At 44.5% G+C, this 26,699-nt stretch overlaps 1 protein-coding gene and 1 long non-coding RNA gene across 2 annotated transcripts in view; one reads left to right on the top strand and one right to left on the bottom strand.

The window, feature by feature from the left end:
- Window positions 1–26,699, bottom strand: part of LOC120368931 — an 82,458-nt gene that overhangs the window by 11,465 nt on the left and 44,294 nt on the right. The window lies entirely within an intron of this gene.
- ALKBH8 (alkB homolog 8, tRNA methyltransferase) overlaps window positions 1–26,699 on the top strand; it is a 72,834-nt gene that overhangs the window by 19,604 nt on the left and 26,531 nt on the right. The window contains exon 7 of the mRNA XM_039481673.1: window positions 21,991–22,097. Within this exon, the coding sequence (XP_039337607.1) occupies window positions 21,991–22,097 (107 nt within the window). The remainder of the gene's footprint in view (window positions 1–21,990; window positions 22,098–26,699) is intronic.

The following is a 26,699-nucleotide window of genomic DNA, read 5'->3' as shown; positions in this document are numbered from 1 at the left end:
CCTGAGGATTTAACTGTTCATCCTCCTCTTCCTGAAAAAGTCCATTGTTTGAACAAAATTCAGTGAAACAGGACACAGCGGCTCTTTTACAAATAACTTCCACTGTTTGGGGGAGGCTGTTATTTTCTCTGCCTCCATATGGGGTCTCTAGAGATGCATAAGTTACAGCCTCTTATCAGAAGAGCATGGCTTCTATTTGAGGTTAAGTTTGCAATGATCTCAGAAGTCATGGTTTAAGCTTGTGAAAGGAGTTAGGGTTTCCTTTTGCAGACCTGCAATGACTGTGAAAGGAGCTTAATAATAATATTTTCCCTCCTTGAGCTTCCTGATACTGGTTTAATTTGACATTTAACACAGTATCACAAATGAGTCCCAGTTAGCTTCTGATCCGTTGTTAAAAAGGTAGAAACATAGGAATTGTGATATCAGAACAGCCCAATGGTCCGTCTCATTTGATGTCTTGTCTTTGACATTGGTGTATTCTGGATGCTTTAGAAGAAGGCATGATAGTCCCATCAAGTACCTAAATGTACTATTGTATAGAACACAGACTATAACTTGGTATTGCGGGACAGCCTTTTTTCCTGACCGTGGATCTCCTACCCTCAATGGTGCAGTGCAGTCCCATTCCCCATCATCCCAAACAGTAAAGTGGAACAGTCTGTTTGCAACAGGCCTCATTTGTTTTGGACAAGGGAAGTTTCAGGATGTTCAGCTAATCAGTCAGATTCATGGGTCATGTTTAAATAGTGGTGCAGAGAGCTTGGGGTGTCCCTAAACTCAGCCAAAGTCCCACACATCTTAGAATTTCTTCTGGATAATCTAGCTATGGCTATTAAGGCTCTCAATCTAAAAAGACAATTTGTGGCTTTATCCAGCATCTTGGAAGCAGGGAACACCAGGCCACAGAATCCTTAAAGGTATTCATGAGCAGCTCTGGTCCAACGCTGATCCTGTGGGGCATCCTGCTATTAACCTCTTTCTGTGCAGAGAACTGGGGCTATTTATTTCTACACTTTGTTTCCTATCTTTTAATCTGTTTCTAATCCATATGGTGTTAAGACATAGATGTCGGGAGGACTTTTCCCCTCACCCTGTAGTAAAACCAAGATTTCTTAACAGCCTCTTGAGAGGGATCCTATTAGAAGCCTTTTGAAATTCTAGATTATATCTAGTGGCTCTCATTTACCTGCTGTCTTGTTAACTCTTTCTAAGAATTCAGACAAGTTAGACAGACACTACTTACCTTCACGTAAGTCGTGCTGTCCCAATTGTATTTTGCTTATCTTCTTTAGACACCTGCTCAGTTTAATGTTTGCCTGCTTTTTTGTTTCCTTTATTTGTCTTTCACAACAGGCATACAGTATTTTGTGGGATTGATTAATTGTTCTGATGGTAATTATGAGAGTTTGAGCAAAATTATTCCCTCTTTACACTAACAGCATAACTGTACTAAGTGAAATTGTTAAATAAAAGCAAACATTCTTTTAAAAAGTGTGTTAGAGCCTTTGCACCTCCCTGTAAAAATATCAGACTTAATATTTTAATCACTGCAGTTTAACCTTGAATAAGACCTAGGAGTTAGTCCAAGCTATTGTGCTTGAAATAAGAAGGGTCTGTCTTCACTGCATGAAAAGTCACCTCATCAAACCATTGTATGGATTCCCTTGAGCTTGCAATGAGGATAGCACGCCTTGCATCTGCATAGAACTGCCATCCCAGGCCTTTTACAAGCATTGGTTGGGTGCTTGAAATGGTGCAGTCTCCAGTTGTTTCTTTGCACTAGAGGGGGAAGCCACAAGGGTTGCAGGTGCACATGTTCATCCAATCCCCCTGAATGTGTGCCACAACATAGTAGCTCATGGTTGGAAGTAACGAAAAAGCTCCTGCTCCCATCAGCAGTTTTGGGCATCATAAGTGGGGCCCTACCAAATTCACAGTCCATTTTAGTCAATTTCACAGTTATAGGATTTTTAAAATAGTAAATTTCATGATTTCAGCTATTTAAATAGAGTTGCCAGAGGGTGGGGGGAGGGTTGCAAGGTTATTGTAGGGAGGGTTGTGGTACTGCTACCCTTACTTCTGCGCTGTTGCTGGTGGCAGCACTGCCTTCAGAGCTGGGCAGCTGCAGAGCAGTGGCTGGTAGCAGGTATGGTATTGCCACCTTTACTTCAGAGCTGGGCCCTCAGTCAGCAGCCGCCACTGTCTGGCTTCCCAGTTCTGAAGGCAGCAGCGCAGAAGTAAGGGTGGCATGGCATGGTATTGCCGCCCTTACTTCTGCACTGTTGTTGGCGGGGCACTGCCTTCAGAGCTGAGTGCTCAGCCAACAGCCGCTGCTCTCCAGCCGCCCAGCTCTGAAGTCAGCCCAGAAGTAAAGATGGCAATACTGCGTCCTCCCTAAAATAATCTTGTAACCCCCGCCCCCGCCACTCCCTTTTGGGTCAGGATCCCCAATTTCAGAAATGCCGGTTTCCCTGTGAAATCTGTATAGTATAGGGTAAAAGCACACAAAAGACCAGATTTCACGGTCTGTGATGCGTTTTTCATGGCAGTGAATTTGGTAGGGCCCTAATCATGGGATAGATGCTTTAAGAATCCCAGAATGCATTGGTGTAATCACAGTTGTAGGGCAGGCTGGGGTGGATGTGCCAAACAATGCTGTTTTGTGAACATACCAAATTATTGTAGGGTCAAGTCAGGCAACCATTTAATGCAGCCTACATTCATGTGACGTTTTCCTTGAATATGTGTGTCCTATATGTCTATTACCAAAGCAACGTCCACTCCACACTGAGCTTGGGCCTGATCTAAAACCTGTCAGAGAAAAGACTCCTGTTCATTTCAATGGGGGTTGAAGTTGGCCCTCAGAGAAAGGGAACAAAAACCTATTCCTCAGCTCTGCCTGGGAAACATTTGCCATATATTCAGTATTTTTAGGCAAGAAAGAAATAGTCTATTCAGAAAACATACTGTTCCCAGTTTTTTTGTGTCTGACCTTCTCTTTTTTCCCATTTTTATTAAAGATTCCTCCCATCACCTTCATGTCCTACCGTTGCTTCCACTTGATCAGTTATTATTTTCATCTTTGCAGGGTTCCTGGAAGCTCAGGTTCCTCTTTCATATAAATTGTTCAAATGGGACTCCGTGCTGTAAATTCTTAATCCCCGCCTCCCCATTCTCCCTCCCACAATGACATGTGCTTCTAGGCTAACTTCTCACTTAGCCAAAAGATAACTGCAGACACCCAATGTGAGTGAAGACATGACCAAGCATCTATTTTCATGAAAGCTGCTGCAATCTACTTACAGATCTTGCTTCACAGTGAGATGCCATCAAGACAAGCATTCACTTAGAATTGCCCCAAGAATTATGATGCTCTCGTCATTTCTCTGGGAACTGTTTGACAGTAATTTGCTGTGAAGCAAGACAGAAGCATCTGATTCTTACCTCACTCCCATCCCACCAGCTATTGTTAAGGTACAAAGCCAAAATTAAGTTACCAAATCAGCTGAATTTTTAAAGGATGTTTTTAAAAAGTATTCTGGGTTTTTTTTCCATTTTCGTGAATTTCTCTGAGTCCCTGTTGCCTCTTTACACTTGCTGTGGTATAGTGAATCTTAGAACCCTTCTAAGGTGCCACAAGGACTCCTCATTGTTTTTGCTGATACAGACTAACATGGCTACCACTCTGAAACTTAGAACCTTTGTTTTCACTGCCAAGGGCCTCACCCGAGAGAGCACCTGAGGAAATTTGGCTCTCACCTCTCTCCTCTGTAGGAGCTGGTGACGTACCCAGGGTACAGTCAGCACTGCTGAATAGCTGTGTCTCTTCAGTTCTCCAACCTGGGATGCCTTTTACACTGCTTGACTGGTGGACTGCCACTCCTGACCTGTTAATACACAGCCTCCAGCATGTAACTTGCTCTCAGCTATATTGTATTGAGTACTACTAGCTAGCCACTCATGAATTACACTGCAGAAGAACACCAGCAGATTCTCTAGTCCCAGACTTTCCCCCAGATATGTGCCTCTTGTATGGCCCAGCACACTACTGGACAAAACAAGCTCATATGAAATCCTCTTTTCATCAGTGGAAAATGATATGAACCAGCTTTGTTATCCCAAATGGAGTTTCCCACACTCTTTAATCCATACACATTGGTTAACTAAAACAGTGCAACAAGTTTATTAACTACAGAAAGAAAAGAAAGATTTTAAGTGACTACAAGTAATAAGGCATAAAGGTCAGGATTGGTTACAAAGAAAATAAACTGAATAAGCTAAGTGAACTTAAAAGCAAAAAGGTTTCTCTCAGCATAAGTTTTGTAGTCGGCTGGCAGCCCGCACCCCCAGTTTAGTTCCTTAAGAGTCATTGATGTCATGAGCAGAGATGAAGGAGGAGAGTGAGGTCAAGCATTTTTCTCCCGTCTTTATAATGCAACCTTGCTGAATCATAGTGACAAACAGTCTCTTGTGGACTTGAGGTTTGAACCGTCCTTCAGATGAAATGCACATTTGTTGTTCATGCCTTCTCTGCCAGAGAATGGCCACTTAAGCAGATGATAGTCCATTAACACCTTGATGGGATATCAGTGTGTCTTTGTCTCTGAAAACTGGTTTGGGCTTGCTTTTCTAACTTGGAATATGTTACAGGAATGTTATACAGTAAAATCTTATAACTTCACATACAATGTTGGTACACACACTTTTTCAGGACAATAATGTTCAACAGATTATGAGCTTTCAGATGATACCTCACAAGGTATACTTTGTACAGAATTTGTCATAATGCTGTAAAGTGGTGAACATAATCGTATAGACTGTTACAGAGCCCCTTTTCCTAACTTTCTCTTACTGCTCTCACCAACAAACAATGAGCCTCCTGCCCAGCATTCGTGGGCTCATTCCTCTTACTTGCCCATGAATTGTGTTCATAGAATCATAGATCATGAGGGTTGGAAGAGACCTCAGGAGGTCATCTAATCCAACCCCCTGTTCAAAGCAGGACCAACCCCAACTAAATCATCCCAGCCAGGGCTTTGTCAAGCCAGGCCTTAAAAACCTCTAAGGATGGAGATGTCACCACTTCCCTAGGTATCCCATTCCAGTGCTTCACCAGCCTCCTAGTGAAATAGTTTTTCCTAATATCCAACCTAGACCTCCCCCACTGCAACTTGAGACCATTGCTTCTTGTTCTGTCATCTGCCACTGAGAACAGTCTAGCTCCATCCTCTTTGGAACCCCCCTTTAGGTAGTTGAAGGCTGTTATCAAATCCCCCCTCACTCTTCTCTTCTGCACACTAAATAATCCCAGTTCCCTCAGCCTCTCCTCATAAGTCATGTGCCCCAGACCCCTAATCATTTTCGTTGCCCTCTGCTGGATTCTCCTCAATTTGTCCACATCCTTTCTGTAGTGGAGGGCCCAAAACTAGACACAATACTCCAGATGTGGCCTCACCAGTGCCGAATAGAGGGGAATAGTCACTTCCCTCAATCTGCTGGCAATGCTCCTATTAATGCAGCCCAATATGCCATTAGCCTTTGTGGCAACAAGGGCACACTGTTGACTCCTATCCAGCTTCTCGGTAATGTTACAGTCTGCCCTGAGTAAGGGGAAGGCTGTAGCTTCACCACTCCATGAGCAGACCAGAGAATGAATCGTGACTTGATGAGTCACAATCCCTCTTCTGCTCCCTGCTCGGGGAGGGTAGTAAGTTAATTCACCACTTTTTCTGGAGCAGCTTACTTGTTCCCCATGCACCCGTGCTGGTGTTTGGAGGAGGCAGAGGCAGGGCTTTTCCCATTCCCTGCTCCTCTCCTAACCCATTTGTTCGCCAGGGAGAATATCAAGCAAGTACCCCCTGCTCTCCTCCATGCATCCAGAGTTGACTAAGGGGTGGAGGGAGACTTAGTGTTGTTCACTACAACTCCACTGAGCTGCTTCACCAGCCCCCAACCCAAGACTTTGGAAAGTGAGACAGTGAAATTGTAATTGGGAAGATTAGGCTAAAAAAGATTCCATCTGATATTGAGTGCCAAGATACAAGGGGTTTTGAAAAATATACAGTACAGGTGAAATAGTCAGGAACCACACCAAAAATCTACCTAAGAGAAAGTGGACTTTTTTTAAAAAGGCATTAGAAATCTGCTGAGGGTTTTTTTGTCTTCTGAGAAACAATTCTAGCTTCTTACCAAACAAGCAAAACTTCTACAAAATTGCTTTATCAACCTGATACTGAGTTAACAGAGCGTTGCTGATTCTTGCCCATTGCCTCCAAGCCTATTTGCTGTTTCTGTAGAGTGTCATTCCTATTTTGCATGCTGAGGCAGCATCATTTCATTTCCGCTTTGTCGCTGCCTGGCTGTTCAGGTTTTAGTGTTATTTACAAGTGCATAGATGGAATGTTTTGGTGGAACCACCCCACTTACTAAAGTGTCTTGTTATTCCATAGCTTGTCTTAGAGAATTCTAATTGTCTTCCATGTAATGGGAAGTATGATTAGAGCTAGGTATCCTAAAATGTTCCATACCTTTGGAGGAAGATCAAGTATCATGGAGTGTTTCCACTGGCTTCAGGGGAAATTGGATTGGATCTAGTTTGTGTTTATTTCAAATGAGATTGAAATAGTACATCTGTATACTTTACAAATAAATGAAACTAGATCCTCTCTCTCACACCTTCCCCCACCCTTCCCGTGCTTATCACTGATTATATTTTTAGTAATGGGTGTGACGGGTTCAGTCACAGAAACCCCCTTGGGACTGTTACCTGATGTGCTGAGACTACCTCTGATCCCGTTTTATCTGCCAGACCCAGGGTCTGAACCACGCCCCCAAAGCTGCAGACTTAACTGAAAACAGCTTAGCAAGTGCTCCTGTCTCCAGCACCCAGACATCCAGCTCCCAATGGGATTCAAACCCCAAATAAATCCGTTTTACTCTGTATAAAGCTTAAACACTGATAGAGAGATATGCACAGCTGTTTGCTCCCCCCAGGTATTAATTGCTCTGGGTTAATTAATAAACAAAAGTGATTTCATTAAGTATAAAAAGTAGGATTTAAGTAGTTTCAAGTAATAGCAGACAGAACAAGGTAAATTACTAAGTAAAATAAATCAAAATACGCAAGACTAACTTAATACACTAAGGATCTAGTTACAAATACCAACTTCTCACCCTAGATGTTATCTCAGGTACAATCTTTTTCAGACCAACGTTGTAGTTTATGGCCTGGGTCCAGTAGTCACTCACACCCCAGTAGTTACAGTCCTTTGTTCCAGTTTCTTTAGGCATCTCTTTGGGGTGGAGAGACCATCTCTTGAGCCAGCTGAAGACCAAAATGGAGAGGTTTCCAGGGCCTTCTATATTCTCTCTCTTGTGGGTGGAAATCCCTTTATTCTTCTGTGCAAAATCACAGCAACGAGATGGAGTTTGTAGCCACATGGGCAAGTCACATGTCCATGAATGATTCAGCTTTTTGCAGGCCGACGCCATTGTTTACATGTTAGTTTGAACGTTCCCAGGAAAGCTCAGATGTGGACTGGTGTCTCCCAAAGTCCGTTGTTAGTTAAAAACTCCCAATTACTTGAATAGTCCCTTCACAGTATATTGGCCAAACCTCCCTTATGTGTTTCCTACAGCAAACGCTTCAAATACAAGCATAGAGCCAACGCTCATAACTTCAGATATGAAAATGATACATGCATACAAATAGGATAAATATATTCTGTAGATCATAACCTTTGCACAGATATGTTACATGGAATATCTAGCATAAAGCATATTTCAGTTATGTTATATTTACACTTATAAGCATATTTCCATAAACATATAGAGTGCTACGTCACAATGGGATCGCCTGTTTTAGGGGAAAATATGAAATCCTAGTTTTGATCCCATAAAAGTTGTGGTAATGGACCAAAACTCAAACAGCGTGCAATTTAAACTGCAGTAAATTTTATACAGCTGTGTATGTTTTTCTCTCTGAAGCCCTAGAATCCAAAACCTTTCTTGGAATGTGGCAGTTCTACATCTGATCTTAGAAATATCAATTTTGTTATATGTTGGTGGGCATGTAGTGGATTTTTTAAAAAGAAATCTTAATTTCTGAAAGAGCCTTATCATTAGAAATTATTTTCATTCTCCTTGCTATTTTTGGAAGATCAGTACATGGTGCATGAAATGAAACCCCTGTCGCCTGCCACAAATTAACAGTGAACAAGCTGAACTTTAGGGCATTAGAAAGTCATTATCTTTAGCTGTTGCATTTCAGTAATATTTCAGTTCTGGAATTCAATAAAGAAAGCTAATTTCATCTCCTCAGTGATATCTATTCTCTATTGTTATAGGAGTCTATTTTAGAACTGTGATGAATTTCATTTAAAGGTTCACACATACAAATGAACCCATCATATGATAAAATAAGAACCAGTCACAATTAGTCTTTAAGCAAAGAAACGAGCTTAATTTGTTAAGCTCATAGTGTGGCATATTATTTCTCATGGATTTAAATTGGTCTTTGATACTATCTCAACACAAATGGAGCAAATGGAGTATAAAATCGATCTGCCTTTGCACTGTTTTTTCAAAGCTGAGCAGTTTGCATGCTACAGTATCTTCTGTGTCCGATTTCGTAATCAGGGTCTGTTTCAGCAGTGTTTAGACTTCTACGGGTATATCCTCAGCTGGTTTAAAGTATCAGAGCTCCATTGACTTTGATGAAGCTCTGAGTGTGTGTGTGTGTGTGTGTGTGTGTGTGTGTGTGTGTGTGTGTGTGTGTGTGTGTGTGTGTGTGTGTGTGTGTGTGTGTGTGTGTGTGTGTGTGTGTGTGTGTGTGTGTGTGTGTGTGTGTGATATGCCAGTTCCTTTTTGAAGTGCACTCCAGCTGGAGCTATTAAATCTGTGTTTGGAGTCACAGGATGGGGAAGGGGTTCTGAGCCAAGGGACGGGTGGGGGGAGTTAAGTGTGGATTCTAAGCAACAAGGGAGGTTGATGAGCCTGTGGAAGGCCATTGCTCCAGCATGTGGGGAATTTGACTAGAGCTCTTGTCCTTTTGATGAAGGAAGAGGAACTGTTGGAAGGAGCCAGGGATTGATTGTGAGGCTGAGAGAATGGATGGTAGGAGAGTGCCCCCACTACGAGTGCCCTCCCAAGGCATCCACTCCTCATCTTCCCCTTGATACCTCAGTTTTTACTTAGAAAATCTGGTCATACCAAAGCAGTGGGAAGGGTTCCCTGCTGCTTACAACTTCACACACAGCCCTTTTTTTTTTTTTTTTTTGTAGATCAGCCACTAATGCTGGTATAGATACAGCTTATCTATTCATCCAATCTTTCTCTGCAGGGCTGGGGACTTTAGAGTGGGTATGTCAGGAGAGCTCTGTGGAGATCATTGATTCTGTTGGAGATGAACATGGTTTTGTAAATTGTTACTTGTGTCTTTGTTATAGGTATCTGTCTCTTTTACTTTGATTTTTTGGTGATTTTTCTTATTGATTGTCACAAGGAAATAGACAATGAAAAGTACAAAAAGGTAAATGATGTACAACTTGTATGTATTTCCAAATGCTTCCCACGATTTCCGATAGAATCATGCAATTTTACAGCTCATCAAAACTGTGAGACCAGACAATACTACACAGACATAGCATATTAGAGTAGGGGTTTCGGTAATAAAATAGAAGATAATACATGAATAAGGAGAGGAGGGAAGGAGGGAGGCTAGGTGAAATGGACATCTGCCATTCTTTGAGCATCTCAACTTTTTTATCCAAATGTATCTAGAAATGGGGTTCAGATTTCTTTGAGTTCATATAATTGAACTCTGCAGTGATAAGCTGTTCTTTCTTTGGCTGCCTATTTTGATTTCTAGATAAATATATAGGATAAAATCCTCTCCCCCATTGAAGTCAGAGGGAGTTTTTTACTTCAGTGGGGCTAAGATTTCACCCATGGAATATAGGATGATTTATTACTGTTTTTATTATGATATAGCCTAGTGGCCAGGGCCCCACTGTGCTAGGCACTGTGCAAACATATAACAAAGGCACAGTCCCTGCCCCAAAGAGCTTGAAATCTACGTGTAACAATATAGACAGCAGGTGGATAAAGTAAAGTATAAGGCAGAAGAAAATAGAGAGATACAGAGAGATGGATGGGAATAGTTCAAGGAAGCAATGAGACAGTACTGGTCAGCATGATATCCAGTGGTCTCAGCATACCAGCTGTGTAGCTGTTATGTTTGTTTTTTTTTAACCTATTTAAAATGTTACATTTCACAACTTTTCATGCATCTATGGTACTTTTTGAGACGTGGAGAAGAACACAGCTACGGCATGAAGTGGATAAAGCAATCTCCCCAAATGAGTTTAAAGAAATCTATTTCAAAGAAAGTCATGCTGTGTTTGAATTATACTTCACTGCCCTGTGAGACAACATTGGCCAAGAAGATGGCTTTCATTATTTTTATGGTCTCTGTAGGGAGTACGATTTTGGTTGCTAAGGAATGACTTTACTTTTGTGTGGCTTAACTGTTTTTGTATCTGTAGGGCCAGATTCTGGGCCCCCATATGTCCCCTCTGCTCAACGCTGCAGCACAAAGAGGACATAAGGCTGCTCTACCAGCCCACTTGGTGATTCCTGTTGCCTAGGGGTATCCCTAGATGGTATGCCACCCATCTCCTGGAAGGGGTGTGTGTGTGTGTGTGTGTATCTTGTGCTCTGGTAACACACACCTTTTAAACAGCTCCTGCGGGGCCATTACAAGCTGGCATCAGAGACGTGTTAATCTGTTTACAACCACTGGTTCCAGCTAGGCCAGTTTAGCCTTTCATCCGGCTGAGGTATGGACATTGAGTACTATGCAGTTTACTGCGTGGGAGTTTCAGATGCAGCATGCTGGGGACATGGTGGTGTGGCTAGAACAGTCCCAGGGGATGGGGTTGCGGTTAAGACAGGGCAGGTGGAACAAATCTGGGGTCTCCTGGGAATCAATCCAACTGGACCCCTTGTTTATGAGGCCCAAAATTCAATCCTTCTCCCCAGCTACCTCAGATTCCTATGCTAATCTGCGGAGGGGCAGGAGATTCAGACTCACAGAGGTGGGGAAGATAGGGGAGGTTTCCAGACCTGCTATATGTCTTTGTGGAGAGAGGGGACTCATTTTTCTGACTAACGGGGAGGAGGATGAATCTGCAGTCTGCTCTAGCATGCGCCATAAAGCACAGGGAACGTCTTCACTCTCATGCTGTTATGACAGATACTGCATGGCAGTGGTGCAGGAGCAGTAAACATCAAATTAGTATTTCATCCTGTCCCTGGTGCGGAGGTGGTTCCTCACATGCCATGGGCCACCTATTGCTTCAGGTCTGGCAGCATTTTCTGAACCCACGAAGGCCCATTCACCACATTCTTTGTCCAGTATTATTGTCAGTTTAATTATTCCTTAAATCGCCTGGAGGACCTAGTCAGGGGCCCAGTGTGCTGGTGCTGTACAAATTAGGAAAAACAAAAAGACAGTCCTTGCCCAGAAAACTCACAAATTAGAATGATAACAAGGTTCAGTAGGTGGACAACCAGATAGCTGGGGTGAGGTGGGGACAAGGTTACAGCAAAGATGGGTATATTTGCATACATTTTATAGGCTCAGTTAGATGGCAGCTACCAGGTGTTGGGCATGTTTTCACTTAATTCACGCACACGTGCGCGCGCACACACACACACACAGTGGCGTTATCATTTTGTAAACTCTGAAGTTCTATTATTCGGACAATAAAGGTCCCTGGGCAGGCAGTAATTTTTGCAAGGAGAAAAAGCTTGTCCAAGTGTCCTTAGACAAAGCTTCCCCTAACCCCACAGTTGAATACCCGTTTCTACTCTGGTTGGCTGCCACCTTTTGTCTCAGAGTTGGCACTAGGTGAGTGTATGTAAATTACATATACACTGTGCCAATATAAGTACGTAAACTCACGTGCACACCAAATTTTACATATGAATATAGTAGCAAGGGTTAGTGATATCTATTGTGTAATAAAAGCATAGTAGTTTGTAAGTAAACTGTGAGACCACTGAAGATGTAATAAGTAAATTATTATTTATTATGTGTATTACTGTATTGCCTAGGATCCCTAGTCATAGACCAGGACTCCATGGTGCTAGGTGATGTACGGACACAAAACACACAGATAGTCCCTGTTCTAGAGAGTTTTACGGTCTGGGGGGTTAGCTCAGTGGTTTGAGCATTGGCCTGCTAAACCCAGAGTTGTGAGTTCAGTCCTTGAGGGAGCCATTTAGAGAAGGGATCTGGAGCAAAAATCAGTACTTGGTCCTGCTAGTGAAGGCAGGGGGCTGGACTCAATGACCATTGGTCTCTTCCAGTTCTAGGAGATAGGTATAGCTCCAATTATTATTTTATTATTATTATTATATATAAGCATAAAACAAGAGACAATAGATGGATACAGACTGACTGACAGGTAGTAAGGAAACAAGAAGACAATACTGGTCAGCATGCTAGGAAGTGGTCTCAGCACACCAGCGGCCTAACATTTAAGTTTTTTGTAGACATCACAACAAAGGAGAATTTGAAGGAGGATAGTGAGATAGCTTGGTGGATATTTGTGGGGAGTTCCTCCCAAGAATAAGAGGCAGCATGGGAGAACATAAGAACATAAGAATGGCCATACTGGATCAGACCAAAGGCCCATCTAGCCCAGTATCCTGCCTTCCGACAGTGGCCAGTGCCAGGTGCCCCAGAGGGAACGAACAGAACAGGTAATCATCAAGTGATCCATCCCCTGTTGCTCATTCCCAGCTACTGGCAACTGAGAAAGCATAAAGATGCTAGTTTGAAAATTTAATAAATGGGTGAAGCAAGCTAACATCACAGGCCCATTGGAGATGGGAGCTGACCTCTCAATTCTAAATAAGAGATGACACAGATCCTGAAGTGCCTTGGAAGTAAAGGCAAGCAGTGTACGTTTGATGCACTAGAGAAGAGGGAGCTAGTGGAGGGATGCAAAGAGAGGAGTGACATGGCCAAAACAATGGGCTAGGAAAATGATATTTGCAGAAGCATTCTGAGTGGAAATGAGGGGTGCAAGACTGTATTTGTTAAGCCCAGAGAAAAGGATGTTACAGTAATCGTGCCACAAAATGATGAGAGCCTGGATGGGAGTTTTAGCTGGATAGATGGATAGGAAAAGCCGTATCTTAGAGATGTTATGCGGAAAGAATTGGCATGATTTAGACATAGCCTGAATGTAAGGACCTAGAAAAAGGTCTGAGTCAAAGATGTAGGCCTGAATGACAGGCAGAATGGTGTGATGTCCACAGTGATTGAGAAAGGAGGTAGTGGGGAGGAAAGATGAAGAGCTCTGTTTTAGTTATGTTAAGTTTGAACTGATGACTGACCTTCATGAGGCATAGGTGCCAACTTCCCTGCTTTCCCTTGGGTGCTTGACCCCCCACCCCCTGGCCCCGCCCCCACTCCACTCTTTCTATGTGGCCCTGCCTCTTCCCACCCCTTCCCCAAAGTCCCTGCCCCCACTCCAACCCCTTCCCCAAATCCCTGCCCCGGCCCCTGAGCGCGCTACGTTCCCGCTCCTCCCCCTTCCTCCTAGCACACCGCCAAACAGCTGTTTGGTAGCGACTGGGGGAAAGCGCTGGGAGGTAGGCAGAGGAGTGGAGATGCGGTGCGCTCGCGGGGAGGAGAAGGAGGTGGGGCGGCGGGTGAGGGGAGCGTGGCTGCCAGTGGGTGCAGAGCACCCACTAATTTTTCCCCATAGGTGCTCCAGCCCCAGAGCACTCACGGAGTTGGCGCCTATGCCGTGAGGAGATGTTGGAGTGACAGGCCAAGATTTTAATTTGGACAGAAGGAGGCAGGTCTGGAGTAGCGAGGTAGGTCTGTGAGTCATCAGCATGAAGATGGTCATTGAATTTGTGTTTGTGAATGAAATTACCCAAGATAAGCTATAGAAGAAGAGGACCAAGCACTGAACCCTGTGGAACCCCCCACAGAAGGTGGGAGAGCCGGTGAGGAAGATCCTCTGAAGGACATGCTGAAGTAGCGATTAGGGAGAGAGAGAGAAAGGGAGCCAATAGAGAACAGAGTAACAGAGGCCAAAGGAGGACAATAGTTCAAGAAGACAGGCATGGGTTACTGTGTCAAACGTGGCTGATAGGTGAAGGAGGATGAGGATGGAGTACTGGTTCTGACCTTCAGTGGAGTGCAAGGAGTGGAAGCCGGACTGGAGAGGGTCTAGGATGGAATTGGAGGAGGGGAACTCCAAGCAGTAATTGTAAAAGTGTGTTCAGTGATCTTAGAGATTGAAGGGAGAGGGGCAGTAAGTGGAGAGGCAAATGGGGTCAAGAGTGTTTTAAGATGGAAGAAACTAGAACATATTTGTATTGGGAGGGGAAAAACAGAGGAAAGTCAGAGGCTAAGGAGAAGAGTAAAGGAGGGCATGAGGGTGGGCCCAAAGGAGATCAGGTCACTGTGATACAATGAGGTCACTGGGGCAAGTGGAGGAGTTAAAGCAGACAAGAAACTAATGTGTCTGTAACAGGGGAGAAAGAGGAGAGAGCTGTAGGATGGGGGTGGGAAGGATATACATGTCAGTGAAGTATATTTCCTTCCAGGACATAGAGGTTTAGACTGGAGTAAATGAAATGCAAGACTGAGGAGATGGACACATTGAAATAAATGCCATGATTCCTCTTTACTTCACTGAGGTCATTGGCATGTCCTGCATGACAGAATTATGATCTAGTGCTCTCACCACTGAACTTCACCTCATTGGAAAGCATAAGAAGCCTAAATTATCAAGAAAGAAAGCTGATGGAATGGATATTTTTAAAGGCTCGCATACGTTCAGCCTTGTCATAGGAAGATGCAGTTCCACTGATGTCAGCAGAACAGCACACACCTTCACGAGGGCAGAAATCCCCCCCAAAGCCGTGGGGCCCAAACTCTTCCTGTTGTGGCCCCTCCCCCACTGACGACGGAGCTGGAAGGAGAACTGGAGATGGGGAAAGAGCTGGGGCTAGAGGTGGAGCTGGCCTGGGGGCCGAGCAGGGCTGGCTGGAGCTCTCTCTGCACCCCCCGTGGGGGCTGATCCAGGCCCTGTTGCATCCCAGCTGAGCAAGCTGGTGCTTGGGGCGGCAGGTTCTACAGGGCGGCAGTCCGCCCACGCTTAGGGTGGCACGGCCGCCTTTTTTTTTTTTTGGTTCACCCATCCGGCCGCCATGCAGGGAGGGGAGCGCCCTGCTGGGAGCGGGCTGCGCGCTCCGTCTGCCCCAGCTGGTGCCAGGTCTGCAGCAAGCCCGGCAGCCCACGTCCTTCCCTCCCCGCTGACCGGAGCGGCGCGGAGCCCGCCTGGCAGGTGATGCGTCGGCGGGGCCGTGTGGTGAGCGCCCCGCTGAAGCCCTGGCTGCCCCCGTTCTGTCTCTTCCCCCCGCTCCCTCCCCCTCCCCTCCGCTAACCAGGGCATGTCTGCAGCACAGGGAGTCCCCCTGCACCCTGGCTCTGGCCACGCCGCAGGGGTTATTTTTTGTTTTTTTCCCCTGCTTTGCCGCTCCGGCCATGCCGTTCCCCCGCCACCGCTTTGCCGCTCCAGCCGTGCTGTTTCCCCCCCCGCCCCTGCTTTGCTGCTCTAGCTGCCCCCCCCACACACACTTTTTTTTTTTTGCTTGAGGCGGCAAAAAAGCCAGAGCCAGCCCTGCCTCCACACCACCCACAGGGGGTGCACCCCACCATTTGGGGACCACTGCCCGCAAGTGGTAAAATATTGCTAAGAAAAGCTAGGTCAGTAGAAGAAATAAATTAAAGACTAAATCATTAAACTCCTTTAGTACACAGAAAGCAAGTGGCTGAGCGCAGAATTAGAGAGGCCCTTTATTAAAGGATGAGAGTGGGAAGTTAGTGAAATGAAATAAACTAGATACTGCTGAGAACCTGACTGTGTCTTTGTTTCAGCAATCACAGAAGGAGCTGAAGGTCACATTCTGGGGCTGGATCACACTTTCCAGAGGGGATTAGGTTATAACTGTGGCAGAGGAGAGAGTGAGCCAATGAAATGATTTATCTCTTCACTACGGGAATGGGTGTTCTCTCATGCAAAATTCTAACATCAGATGCTTTGAGGCTTAGCACAGGGAGCTGCTTATGTAATTGGGAAGCTGGGAAAGCAGGAGGGCCTGACGAATTACATTCCAGCATGCTGAAGAAATAAGAGCCTTGGAAGAAGAGATAGTGAGAGTCTTTAGCATGGCAGAGGTGGCATGCGATTGGTTGGTTGGTTTGTTTTTTAGTAGCCTACTGATGATGTGGAAGTTTGGAGAGGATGAATGATTGGTGAATGGGAAGCAAACACATTACGAATCATAGAATCATAGAACATCAGGGTTGGAAGGGACCTCAGGAGGTCATCTAGTCCAACCCCCTGCTCAAAGCAGGACCAATCCCCAACTAAATCATCGCAGCCAGGGCTTTGTCAAGCCTGACCTTAAAAACCTCTAAGGAAGGAGATTCCACCACCTCCTAGGTAACTCATTCCAGTGCTTCACCACCCTCCTAGTGAAAAAGTTTTTCCTAATATCCAACCTAAACCTCCCCCACTGCAACTTGGGACCATTACTCCTTGTTCTGTCAGGACTGCAGAAAGATGGGCTATTGCAATGGCAGACCATTTGGTGGAAGTGTGACTTTAGAGATTAGGAATACTAATACTCTGAACTTCTACCTCACCTTCCAGCCAAACATCTCAAAGCGCATTACCAACATGAGTGAGTTCAGTCATGCAATATGCCTTTGAAGAAGGGAAGGAGTGTTTATCCTCATGCTATCTTTCATTCCTCATGAGGAATACTGAGACCCTGCAAGGCCAGTGGCCAGTATTCACTGCTGCAGTCGGATACCACAGAGCGCAGCAGAGTCGGGGCTGTAAGGGAGAGATAGTTGCAGCTGCCTGATCCTCTGGTCAGTTCTGCACCAGTCCCAGCTGCACCAGCTAGTCATGGCTCCTAAGGAGCCATCTGCTAGCTGTGCACAGAGGGAGCATTCAAGGGGAACCCCCCGCGGGGAAGTTGCAGCTGCCTTCCATTCCCCTGGCACCACCCAAATCTTGCAAAGGGAACAGAGCAGACAGAGAATCTGGCTCACTGAGTCATTTGCTTGGCACAGAGTCCAGGATCATAGTATCCTACCCTACTTGTTAGCTATGCTGCGTTTCTTTTGGTTATCAAGCAAACACTAGCTGTGTAAGATCCTGAAAAACAATGTTTTTCGTTTAAATTGAATGATGCCAATAATGTATTTGAGATTATAATGGTTTGAAAATCATTATAATGGACTACACTTTAAGAAGAGATTAACAAAACAGGGTGGTATAAGCAACACATGGTGACGGTTATATGAAACAAAGTATCAAAAGAAAATTCTGCAGCATTTTGAGGGAAAACTGAACGCACTTTTTGGTGAAAGAAAATCTATTAAGTACTTATCTGACTCCCATCAGCATAGTATCTATGCAGCTAAGTAGTTAGTCGTCATTCATACGTTTTGGCATAAATCAGATAAAGTGTTAGCCTGATTTTTTTATTTTGGGGGGGGGCGTGTACTGAGATTTTGAGGATGAGAAGTGATGAGGCATATCAACTTCATCATAGTTTCATATCCAGACCATGTTCAGATTCTGTGGTCATGTGTGCAGCATAAATACCTGGATAGATTAGATAACATGTTTTTCTAGATCTGATATAATTTTAATTTATTTTGGTGAAATGACACCTCCCCCTCCCCCTCATATTCTAGTGCTGCTCAGAATTCTGGTGCTGAGAACTTGCGTAAGCTGACATTTAATGTGCTCTTTGCATTTAATCACAAAGCGCAGTACAAACAGTAATATTTTAGGCATCAATCTTTTGAGTGACTCTGTGAAGACAGACTCCAGAACTCACATGGAACCCCACTGTTTTGCTGGGGCATGGTGTGGGCATAGGGGTCTGTTCAGGCAGACTTATTTGCAGGATTGGGCCATTTAGTTTCACAGCAGCCTTATGAGATAGGCATTATTTTACATTTTGAGAAACAGAGGCACAGAGAGGTTATGTGGCTTACCCTATGTCACTCAGCAAATCAGTGACAGAGTCTGGAATAATATTCCATATTGTCTGACTCCCAGCCCAGTGTTTTAGCCACTAAACCATGCTTGCCAGAAAGTTTTAGATTAATATTGAATATAAATTACACCAGAGTCAAATCCCAGAAAAGTAGGAAGTTATTCCTTCACAGCCAAGAGTGAAATCCTTATTGGCATTATGTATGTCCAGTTGCATCATTCCTTATCCACCTTTGAACAACTTCTCCCTTTCTAGAGTCCTGAACAGTTATTCACTTCTGTCCTCGTTGCCTTCCATGAAATACAATGTCAGCTCAGCGGCAGGGGCAGCACAGAATTATTCTACTCTTTTTTATTTCATCTTTTTCTCTTTTCTTTTTCTTTCTTGGCATTTTCCTATATTTTATGTAATAGGAAAAGTGTTCAGGATGTAGGTGTCTGCTTTGCTTTGATGTTTAACCATCTTTGAAAGCTGTTTACTGATTCATATACTCCATCATCATGGACATTATCCCTTAAATAACCTGCCATCATGACGTGGTATTTACCTCTATAAGGGGATATTTTTAGCTCCTTACGTATCTTTCAGGTTTTTGGTGTGCGTAGAGGCATGTATTTTTTTCCATAGAAACAAAGAAAGATTGTAAAAGGTGTATAAGATCAAAGCATCCAGCATTTTTATCAACAGCTGCCATCCCCAGTGAGGCACCGTGGGCTAGCTGGAAATTTGATCTTTATTGGCTTTGCCACCTCAGATAATAAAGAAAATGGGTAAAAAACAAAAATAGTAATTGGAAATAGCTCCTGTGTAGCAGAACTGTCATGAAGCAGATTGATTCAGTGGTGGCCGAGTAGCTTTATTGATTGTGAGTCCTTAGTGAATTAAAAAGAGGGCCAAATGACTTAATCTTTCCTTTTTGTGTGTCTGACGGTAACAACTGAATGTTCTGATAGGCTAGAGACACACAGAAGTGTGGGAATGTTATCTACTTCAGTCAGCAATAGTTCTTTCAGAGATGAGAAGATAGGTCTTCAAAAACTCAGCAAGGTTAAATGTTCTTTACTGTACTACAGTCTAAGAGTGGCAGAAATTATGTTGTTTAGGTTTTTAAGTCTTCAGGTCTGATGATTCTAGGTGGAAACAAGAAACACTGACATAGGAATTACAGTCCCTTCCTTCAGATGTTCATAGTGTGTTCCTAAATTTTGGCTCTTAGTCTGACCCTCAGATTTGTTGCTAAGACAAAAAAAGTCAAATTATTGTTTGCTCTAGGTCAGGGGTGGGCAAACTTTTTAGACTGAGGGCCACATCTGGGTGGGGAAATTGTATGAGGGACCGAGGCAGGGGTTTGAGGTGCAGGAGGGGGTGTGGGAGGGGGTCAGGGGTGTAAGTAACTTACAGGACTTACCGGTACTGCTGGAGTCCTGAGGGGAGGCGTGGCCTCAACCGGAAGAGGTGGGACCTCTCAAGATTTAAAGGCCCTGTGGCACTGGCTGTGGCTGGGAGCCCCAGGGCCTTTAAATCAACCTAGGGCTCCCAGCTGCAGAGGTGGCTGGGAGCCCCCGGAGCTCAGGGGCAAATTAAAGGGCTTGAGGGTCTGACCGCCACGGAGCCCCGAGCCCTTTAAATCCCCCCCCGCAGCTCTGGTGGCTGAGCTGGGGCCGGGATTTAAAGGGCTTGGAGCTCCCCGGGAGCTCCAAGCCGGGGAACTCCGAGCCCTTTAAATCCCGGCCCCAGCCAAGCTGCCGGAGCTGCGGGGAGGATTTAAAGGGCTTGGGGCTCTCCGCAGTGGCGGGGAGCTGCGAGCCCTTTAAATCCTGGCCCCAGCCCGGCTGCCGGAGCTGCGGGCTGGATTTAAAGGGCTCTGGGCTACAGGAAACTACACTACAGGATGCCTACAGGAAACTGCCAACTGATAAGTGTGAGGGTGGGGGTTGCTATTTAGTTATCATAGAATCATAGAATATCAGGGTTGGAAGGGACCTTAGGAGGTCATCTAGTTCAACCCCCTGCTCAAAGCAGGACCAATTCCCAACTAAATCATCCCAGCCAGGGCTTTGTCAAGCCCTGCATGTTATGCTTCAGAAACATCAAACAGTGCAACACCAGGGCCGGTGCTTCCACTAGGCGACCCTAGGCGGTCGCCTAAGGCGGCAGGATTTGCAGGGTGGCATTTTGCCACCCTCGGCAGAAATTTGGCAGCGGGGGGTCCTTCCGCTCTGGGTCTTCGGCGGAAATTTGACGGCGGGTCCTTCACTCACTCTAGGACCTGCTGATGAAGTGCCTCAAAGACGTGGAGTGGAAGGACCCCCGCCACCGAATGCTCAGAGGAGGAGTGCTGCCGCCTGTGGTGGCAAAAACCCTAGCGCCGCTCCTGTGCAACACAGGTGACCTGTAGCCATGTAAGCTTATTCCTATTACACTCCTCCTCCCTCCCCTTTCAATGCTGTGGTTTGTTAAACTCATCAGTTCTTGTCTGAGCTTAGATCGTAAATTCTTCAGAGGAGGGACCCTGTCATTGTATGTGTTCCTACAACCCTTGGCACAGTGGTGCCTTGATTGTGGATGCTACCAGAACATGAACAACAATGAGCTCTTCCTATGTATTTAAATGCCATTATAGATTTTCCCAGTGTGCACTGGTGATGGTGTATTTTAAAGAAAACTATTTCAATTGTTAATTTGCAGCTTTTGAAGAAGAGTATATATATGACAGTCTCTGCCTCACATTTCTTTCTTTCTTTGCTAAGTGACTGATCACTGCACCATTTCATCTTTGCTAAACTTCTGTATGTCCATAGGCTGGACACGGCTCAATGTGTTTGGATTCAACATACTATAGAAAGTTGTTCTTTTTTTTAAATCTCACACTTGGTAGGTTACAAATCAGGTGGCAGCACTGGCCAGTACAAGACACTCAGTCTCCAGCATAATTGGAGACATTGCCTCTCATATGTTTTTGTCCTCCTTTCTTTCAGGGTAAGTCTTCTCTTACTTAGCTTGTTTAAGTGCCATCTGTCTGCCTTGCTCCTTATCTTCCTCATCAGGGCCTTCCCCAATTTGAAAAATGTGTACCAGTAAATCCAGGGAATAGGCAGCCAGGAACAAAATTGGGTTGCCAAATCTCATCATTTTGTTCCAAGTTTCATGATATTTGGTGCTTTCCTTAAAGCCTCAGTTCCTGGAGTTGCTTGATTTTGTGGAATCTCAGCTTTTGGTGAGGGGAAAAAAAAGTCTCTTATCCATAACCATAAGGGTTAAACTTGAAAAGTCTGACCCAAATACACCTTAATTGTTCAGAAACCAGAAGGTAAACTACAAGAGGAAGGGATGTCCCAGTGGTTAGGGCTTTAGTTTGGGACTTGGGAGACGTGGCTTCAATTCCCTACTCTGCCACCTGCTTCTTGTATGTGCCCTTTGGCAAGTCACTTAGTGTCTCTTTGCCTCAGTTTCCCATCTCTAAAATGGGGATAATAGTGCTTCCCTACCTCATAGGGATGTTGTGAGGATAAATACAATAAAGACGGTGAGATGCTCAGATGCTGCAGTGAAGGGGGCCATATAAATACCTTAGATAGAAAGAATTTATTTTTTAAAGTCTGGACACTTAAAAAAACAAAAACAAATCTCATGTTTTTTGGACCCTGCCTCAGACTTTTGAGTCCTTGAAGTTAGCAGTAGTGAAGGGTGGAGATGTTAAGGGCTGTGGGGAGACCTTGAGGCCCTTGCTTCTCAAAGAAAGAAGTGGCTATTCCAATTGACACTGCCTGAAGATCTGGCCCAGCACACTTTATTTTGTCTGCACAGTGCCATGCCCTTTCATGGGGCTGCATAAATGCTAATCAGTCTGAAGGGTTTTGTCTTTGTTTTCAGATTGTAATGGATTTTAAGCACCCAGATGGCCGTACAGTGGCGGTTATGCTGCCTCAACGGAGTTTGCTGGTGATGACTGGAGAATCCAGATATCTGTGGACTCATGGGTATGTGCTGAAACTCCGACGTTAACTGCACGACTTACATTAAATGGGAGATGAATAGAACTTTCCCCCCGCCACTTAATGTACTATATTTAAATCTGTTCTGAAGGAAATGGACTTGAATGATATAATTAAATATACATGATTCTCCCATCTGTTCAAGGTGTGCTCAAACCAAGTGAAAAAGCAGGGGGCTATAGGAAATCATTTACAGCTCCCTGATTCAGAGTTGCAAAGAGGTAGTCCTGACTTTCACCACTGGCATAAAATTGCTCAGAGAGCCTTATGCTGGTGAAGGATTGGGTATAATAGAACTCCAGTTTACACCCCACCTCGTCCAACCCATGCCTGACCCCTGACACATCTGCCTCCCCTTCCCTATGCCTGGGTTTGGGTTGGAGAGGGGTTTAGTTCAGGAGACTGTGGAGCCACCTCTGTCAGCACAGGGGTTGGGGCCTTCTACCAGCTATCTCCAACTGGGTTAAGGCCACTTTTGACTGCTTATACAGCACAAAGTGGCCTTAACAAAGTGGGTTTCCTGCAGGGGGGATTCCTGATGAATGCACCTTGAGGTGTTGTTTATTATAGAGGTTAAAGACATGCTGTTAAAATCATGCACAACTGGGAAACACATATGACAGGAACTTAGGAACATAGAAATCAGCATATGGGATCAGATCATTTGTCTCCCTACTCCATCATACTGAATGCTCTGGGCAGTAAAGCCCTTTCTTTATTGACAGAATAGATCCAACATGCTGATCAGCAATATGAGCTTCTTGCGCTGTCCTCGCTCAACCTTCCTCTGCAGGGATTGTCTCTAGCCAGGGTTAAGAATATGGTTCACTTGCCATGTCAGCAGAATCCCTCTCCTCACTGTTGAGACTTACAACAAGGGTGCCAGTTGTGGTGGATTTTGTGCTGTGGGCACGTGTCAACTAAGAACCAGACTGAGATCACCGGTTCATTTCACACGTCTTCAGATGATCAGTCTTCTGGGTCCACAGACTCGGGCCAAATTCAAACCAGGGATCCCAGGAATTTCTCCCTTGAGGCAGTAATTCCAGGCTAGGCTTTTGGTGTACTTTGTCCACCTTTCCTAAAAATGCTTTGTCCTACATTTTCAAAAGGATCCACATATATTTTTTGAAAAGGCATTTGTGGGCCAGATCCTGAGCTTATGCAAATTGGCATAGCTTCATTGATTTCAGTATATGCTTAGGAGGCAAAACACCCACCTCATATATCTTTCTAGTTGTCTCTGCTCCCCTTAGTTTCTTTGCTCTCAAATGCCACTTGATGCAATCAATAGAGCAATGTCCATTTGCACCAGATGAGGATCTGGCCCTTTGTGTCTAAAATGGACACTTTCAACAGTTGGTGCTTCATAGTAAAGAAACGAAGGAGAGTAGACACAACTAGACAGACATTTGGTGTGGTGTGTAGCCTTCCAGTGAAGCATGCAGTTGCAGTCTCCACAAAATTAGATAATTGCCATGGAAGCAAATGTAGTCACTTCATTTGCAAATATAACTAATCGTGATGTATTTAAGATCATCTGTATTGCTTTTTATCTACTTCTTACAAATCAAATTACTGAGAGCAAGAGGTTCAATTTTGAAATCATTCTGGAAATGTTTTCATCGCATGTACTTGGAGGCCAGGGAAATTAGAGACTTCATTTAATCCTATTAACATCATAGATAGGGAAAAGTGTTATATTTTCCCTGTTTCAAAAGGAGCTCTTGTTTCTGAGAGCAGCATAGGATTAAAGAAACAAATTAGACAATATCGGAAAGGAGATATGGAGGATAAAGTACTCATTTTGCCTTGACAGTACAATTAGCCTTGCACTTCCTTCAGGGTTTTTCATTTTGGTTCCAATGGGTATTTTTTTTGGTTGAGTACAAATGCATAAGTTGGTACAATGGGCCACCACATGACCCCACAACAGCAGTGACTTCAGTGGAGCTAGGCTGACGTACACAAGCTGGCCATGCAGTTGGAGCTGTGCATTCTCAGAGGCTCCTCCCTTCTGGCTCACAGGTAGCTGCTTCTCTGTAGATTCCAGGCTTCCCGGGACTGCCTTATTAAGCCTTCCATTTCCAGCTCTGCCTCATTACTCCTCTCTGGATCTGTGGAAGATCCAGACAGGAAGTTAATTTGCTGCATTCTTGTTTTCAGCCAGGGCACCCCAGTTTTCTCTATGTTGCAGGATACAAGAGGCCACTTCATTGAACGTACCGATAGGGGAGACTGTGTACATTAATGAGCAAGAGGTACTCCTGGGGGAATTCTGCGCATCTTCGGATGAGCAGAATTCGTCTGTCCCGCATAATTTTGTATTTTCCTGCATAAAATACATTTTGCCTAAGAAGTGCTGCAGTTCTGTCTTTTGCCCACCAGAGGCGACTGTGGTGCCAGAACAGTCAGCTGCATGAAAGCAACTGGCTGTTCTGGCACCACAGCGGCCTCTGGTGGGGAAAAAGGCAGAACTACAGCATTTCTTAAGCAAAATTTATTTTATGCGAGGAAAAAAAAATTCTATGCCCAGTGCTACAGAATTTTCCCCAGGAGTTGAAGTTCCTCACAGCACCCTGCCTGTGGAGCCAGGTTAGGTCAGAGTGGGGCACACAGTGCTACTGGGGAGGATACAGAATGGTTAGTGTGGGGGACAGACTGGTCATGGGCTCAGGAGTTGTGGGGTGACAGCTTTGCCTGGGGACGGGGTGCTGCAGAGACCCATGGGGATGAGGGGTGCAGGGACAGGGGCAGATGTGTCTGACTGAATGGGAGAGCCCTGGGGTCAGCTAGGGTCTGCATGGGGGAGGCTTCCTAATTCCCTAACAATCCCACCCCCTGCAAAGAAAAAACCTTCTCTCACTTACATCCTCCAGGTTCACTCCTAGGCTCCTTTCCTCTCCCTCAGCTCCTCCGTTATGCCTGTTTCTGACAGGTGCAGGAAATACAGCTCTGTATTGTCATTTAAATTAATTACTCAACATTCTGTATTAATATGCCTAGTAAAGAACCTATTTGTCCAAATAAAAAAAAAATTCCCAGAATCTTTTTTTTTTTTGGTCTGTCTTGCTACAGCCATACTTGCTGACAGATATTTTGAAATAAATTACCAAAATAATTGAAACTGGCATGATTATATTTTATTATTTTAACAAATAAAATATGCAGAATTTTGCAGAATCTTCAAATATTTTGTGCAGAATTTTTAATTTTTTGGTGCATAATTCTCCCAGGAGTAAAGAGGGTGCTGATCAGGATGTAAGCACCAGAGCAAAAACACTCTCCTGGTTTTAAAAAAAATCTGATCATTTGCATGTGACCTTGAGCAAGTTTCAGAGGTTCACTGTGCACCTGTCGTCTCAGATAGGTATATATACAGATTGGATGGTGCGAGTGTTACTTGGAAAAAGTTACAATAGAAGTTAGAGATGATGAAGAGATTGTTGTGCTTTGCAAAAAGATATGAATAAACTATCTCCTCGTCTGATCCCAGCAGGGTTAAATTCAGCTTGCCAGCATAGAAGTCAGTATTACATCGAACTCCTCTCCTGCTGAGAATTCAGTACTCACTTTGAAGTGAGAGTTCTGAAGGGGCTTCAGTACGAGGCCAGTTCCTCAGAGACTAGTTCTTTTTATTGAGGAAATTTCTATATTAATCTCCTTGATAATGAAGTTCAGGAAATGCCTCAGTGTAACAATAACCACTTTGAAGTGCCGAGCTATTTCCCTGAAAGGTCTCAACTTTGTTCCGAAGTTTTCCGCTTTATTCTGCGTGAAAGCCATGGGAAAGCACATGTGGATGCAGCTATGTCCCCCTTATTTCCACATCCTCTGCTTTGCTTCCTCATGCTTTTCCCATGATTCTGTGCTTCCTGTCACCCTACAGCCAGGTCTAGCTTGAATAGGGCTGTGCAAAATTCCCATTTTGGAACCTCTTCATTATGAAAGCCAGAACTTTTCACAGAGTTGTACGAAATGTTTTGTTGACATTACCCCAAAACAAACTGAAAAACAAAAATAATTTCATTATCGAAATCTCACCTTGCTGAAATGCCTCTGCCTCTCCATTCTTCCTCACAAGACCTGGGTCAAAGCCAAAAGAAAATGAAATCACTGCAGGGGCTTCATTGCCAGCCCTCCTGGCTCCTGTCTCGCCTATTTGATATGTCCCTTTCTTTCTGGTGGGCTGGTGAGGTTTACTACTGTGTCCTTCAAACCAGTGGTGTGCAGAATTACATCCTCATTAGTCATGTTTTACAGAACTGTCACGTTACTTGGCTCACCTACGGCAGAGGGCTGGAAAAGCAGGGTTGGTGCGGATCAAGACTGATATTGATAATCTTTAAAAATTTTCTTCTCGAGACATCTTTCATCTTCTCTGGCTCATAGGATAGGGATCTGGGAGCAAAATAAACAACCACCAAAAACAGACCCTGTGTGTGGGGGGGAAACTGTAATAAAAATTAAATTTCTCAGTAAGTAGCGAAATCCACTGACTCCTGTTGTACCACTCGCTTTCCCTTTGGAGTCTAATTCTTTCTGGGTTGCAGTGGAATAGGTTGAAAACCCTTATGGCACAGTCCT

Source organism: Mauremys reevesii, linkage group 1 (genome assembly GCF_016161935.1).
Source record: "Mauremys reevesii isolate NIE-2019 linkage group 1, ASM1616193v1, whole genome shotgun sequence".
Lineage (NCBI taxonomy): Eukaryota > Metazoa > Chordata > Testudines > Geoemydidae > Mauremys > Mauremys reevesii.
The sequence above is the reverse complement of the archived record's forward strand: the minus strand, read 5'-3'. Positions and strand labels throughout refer to the sequence as shown.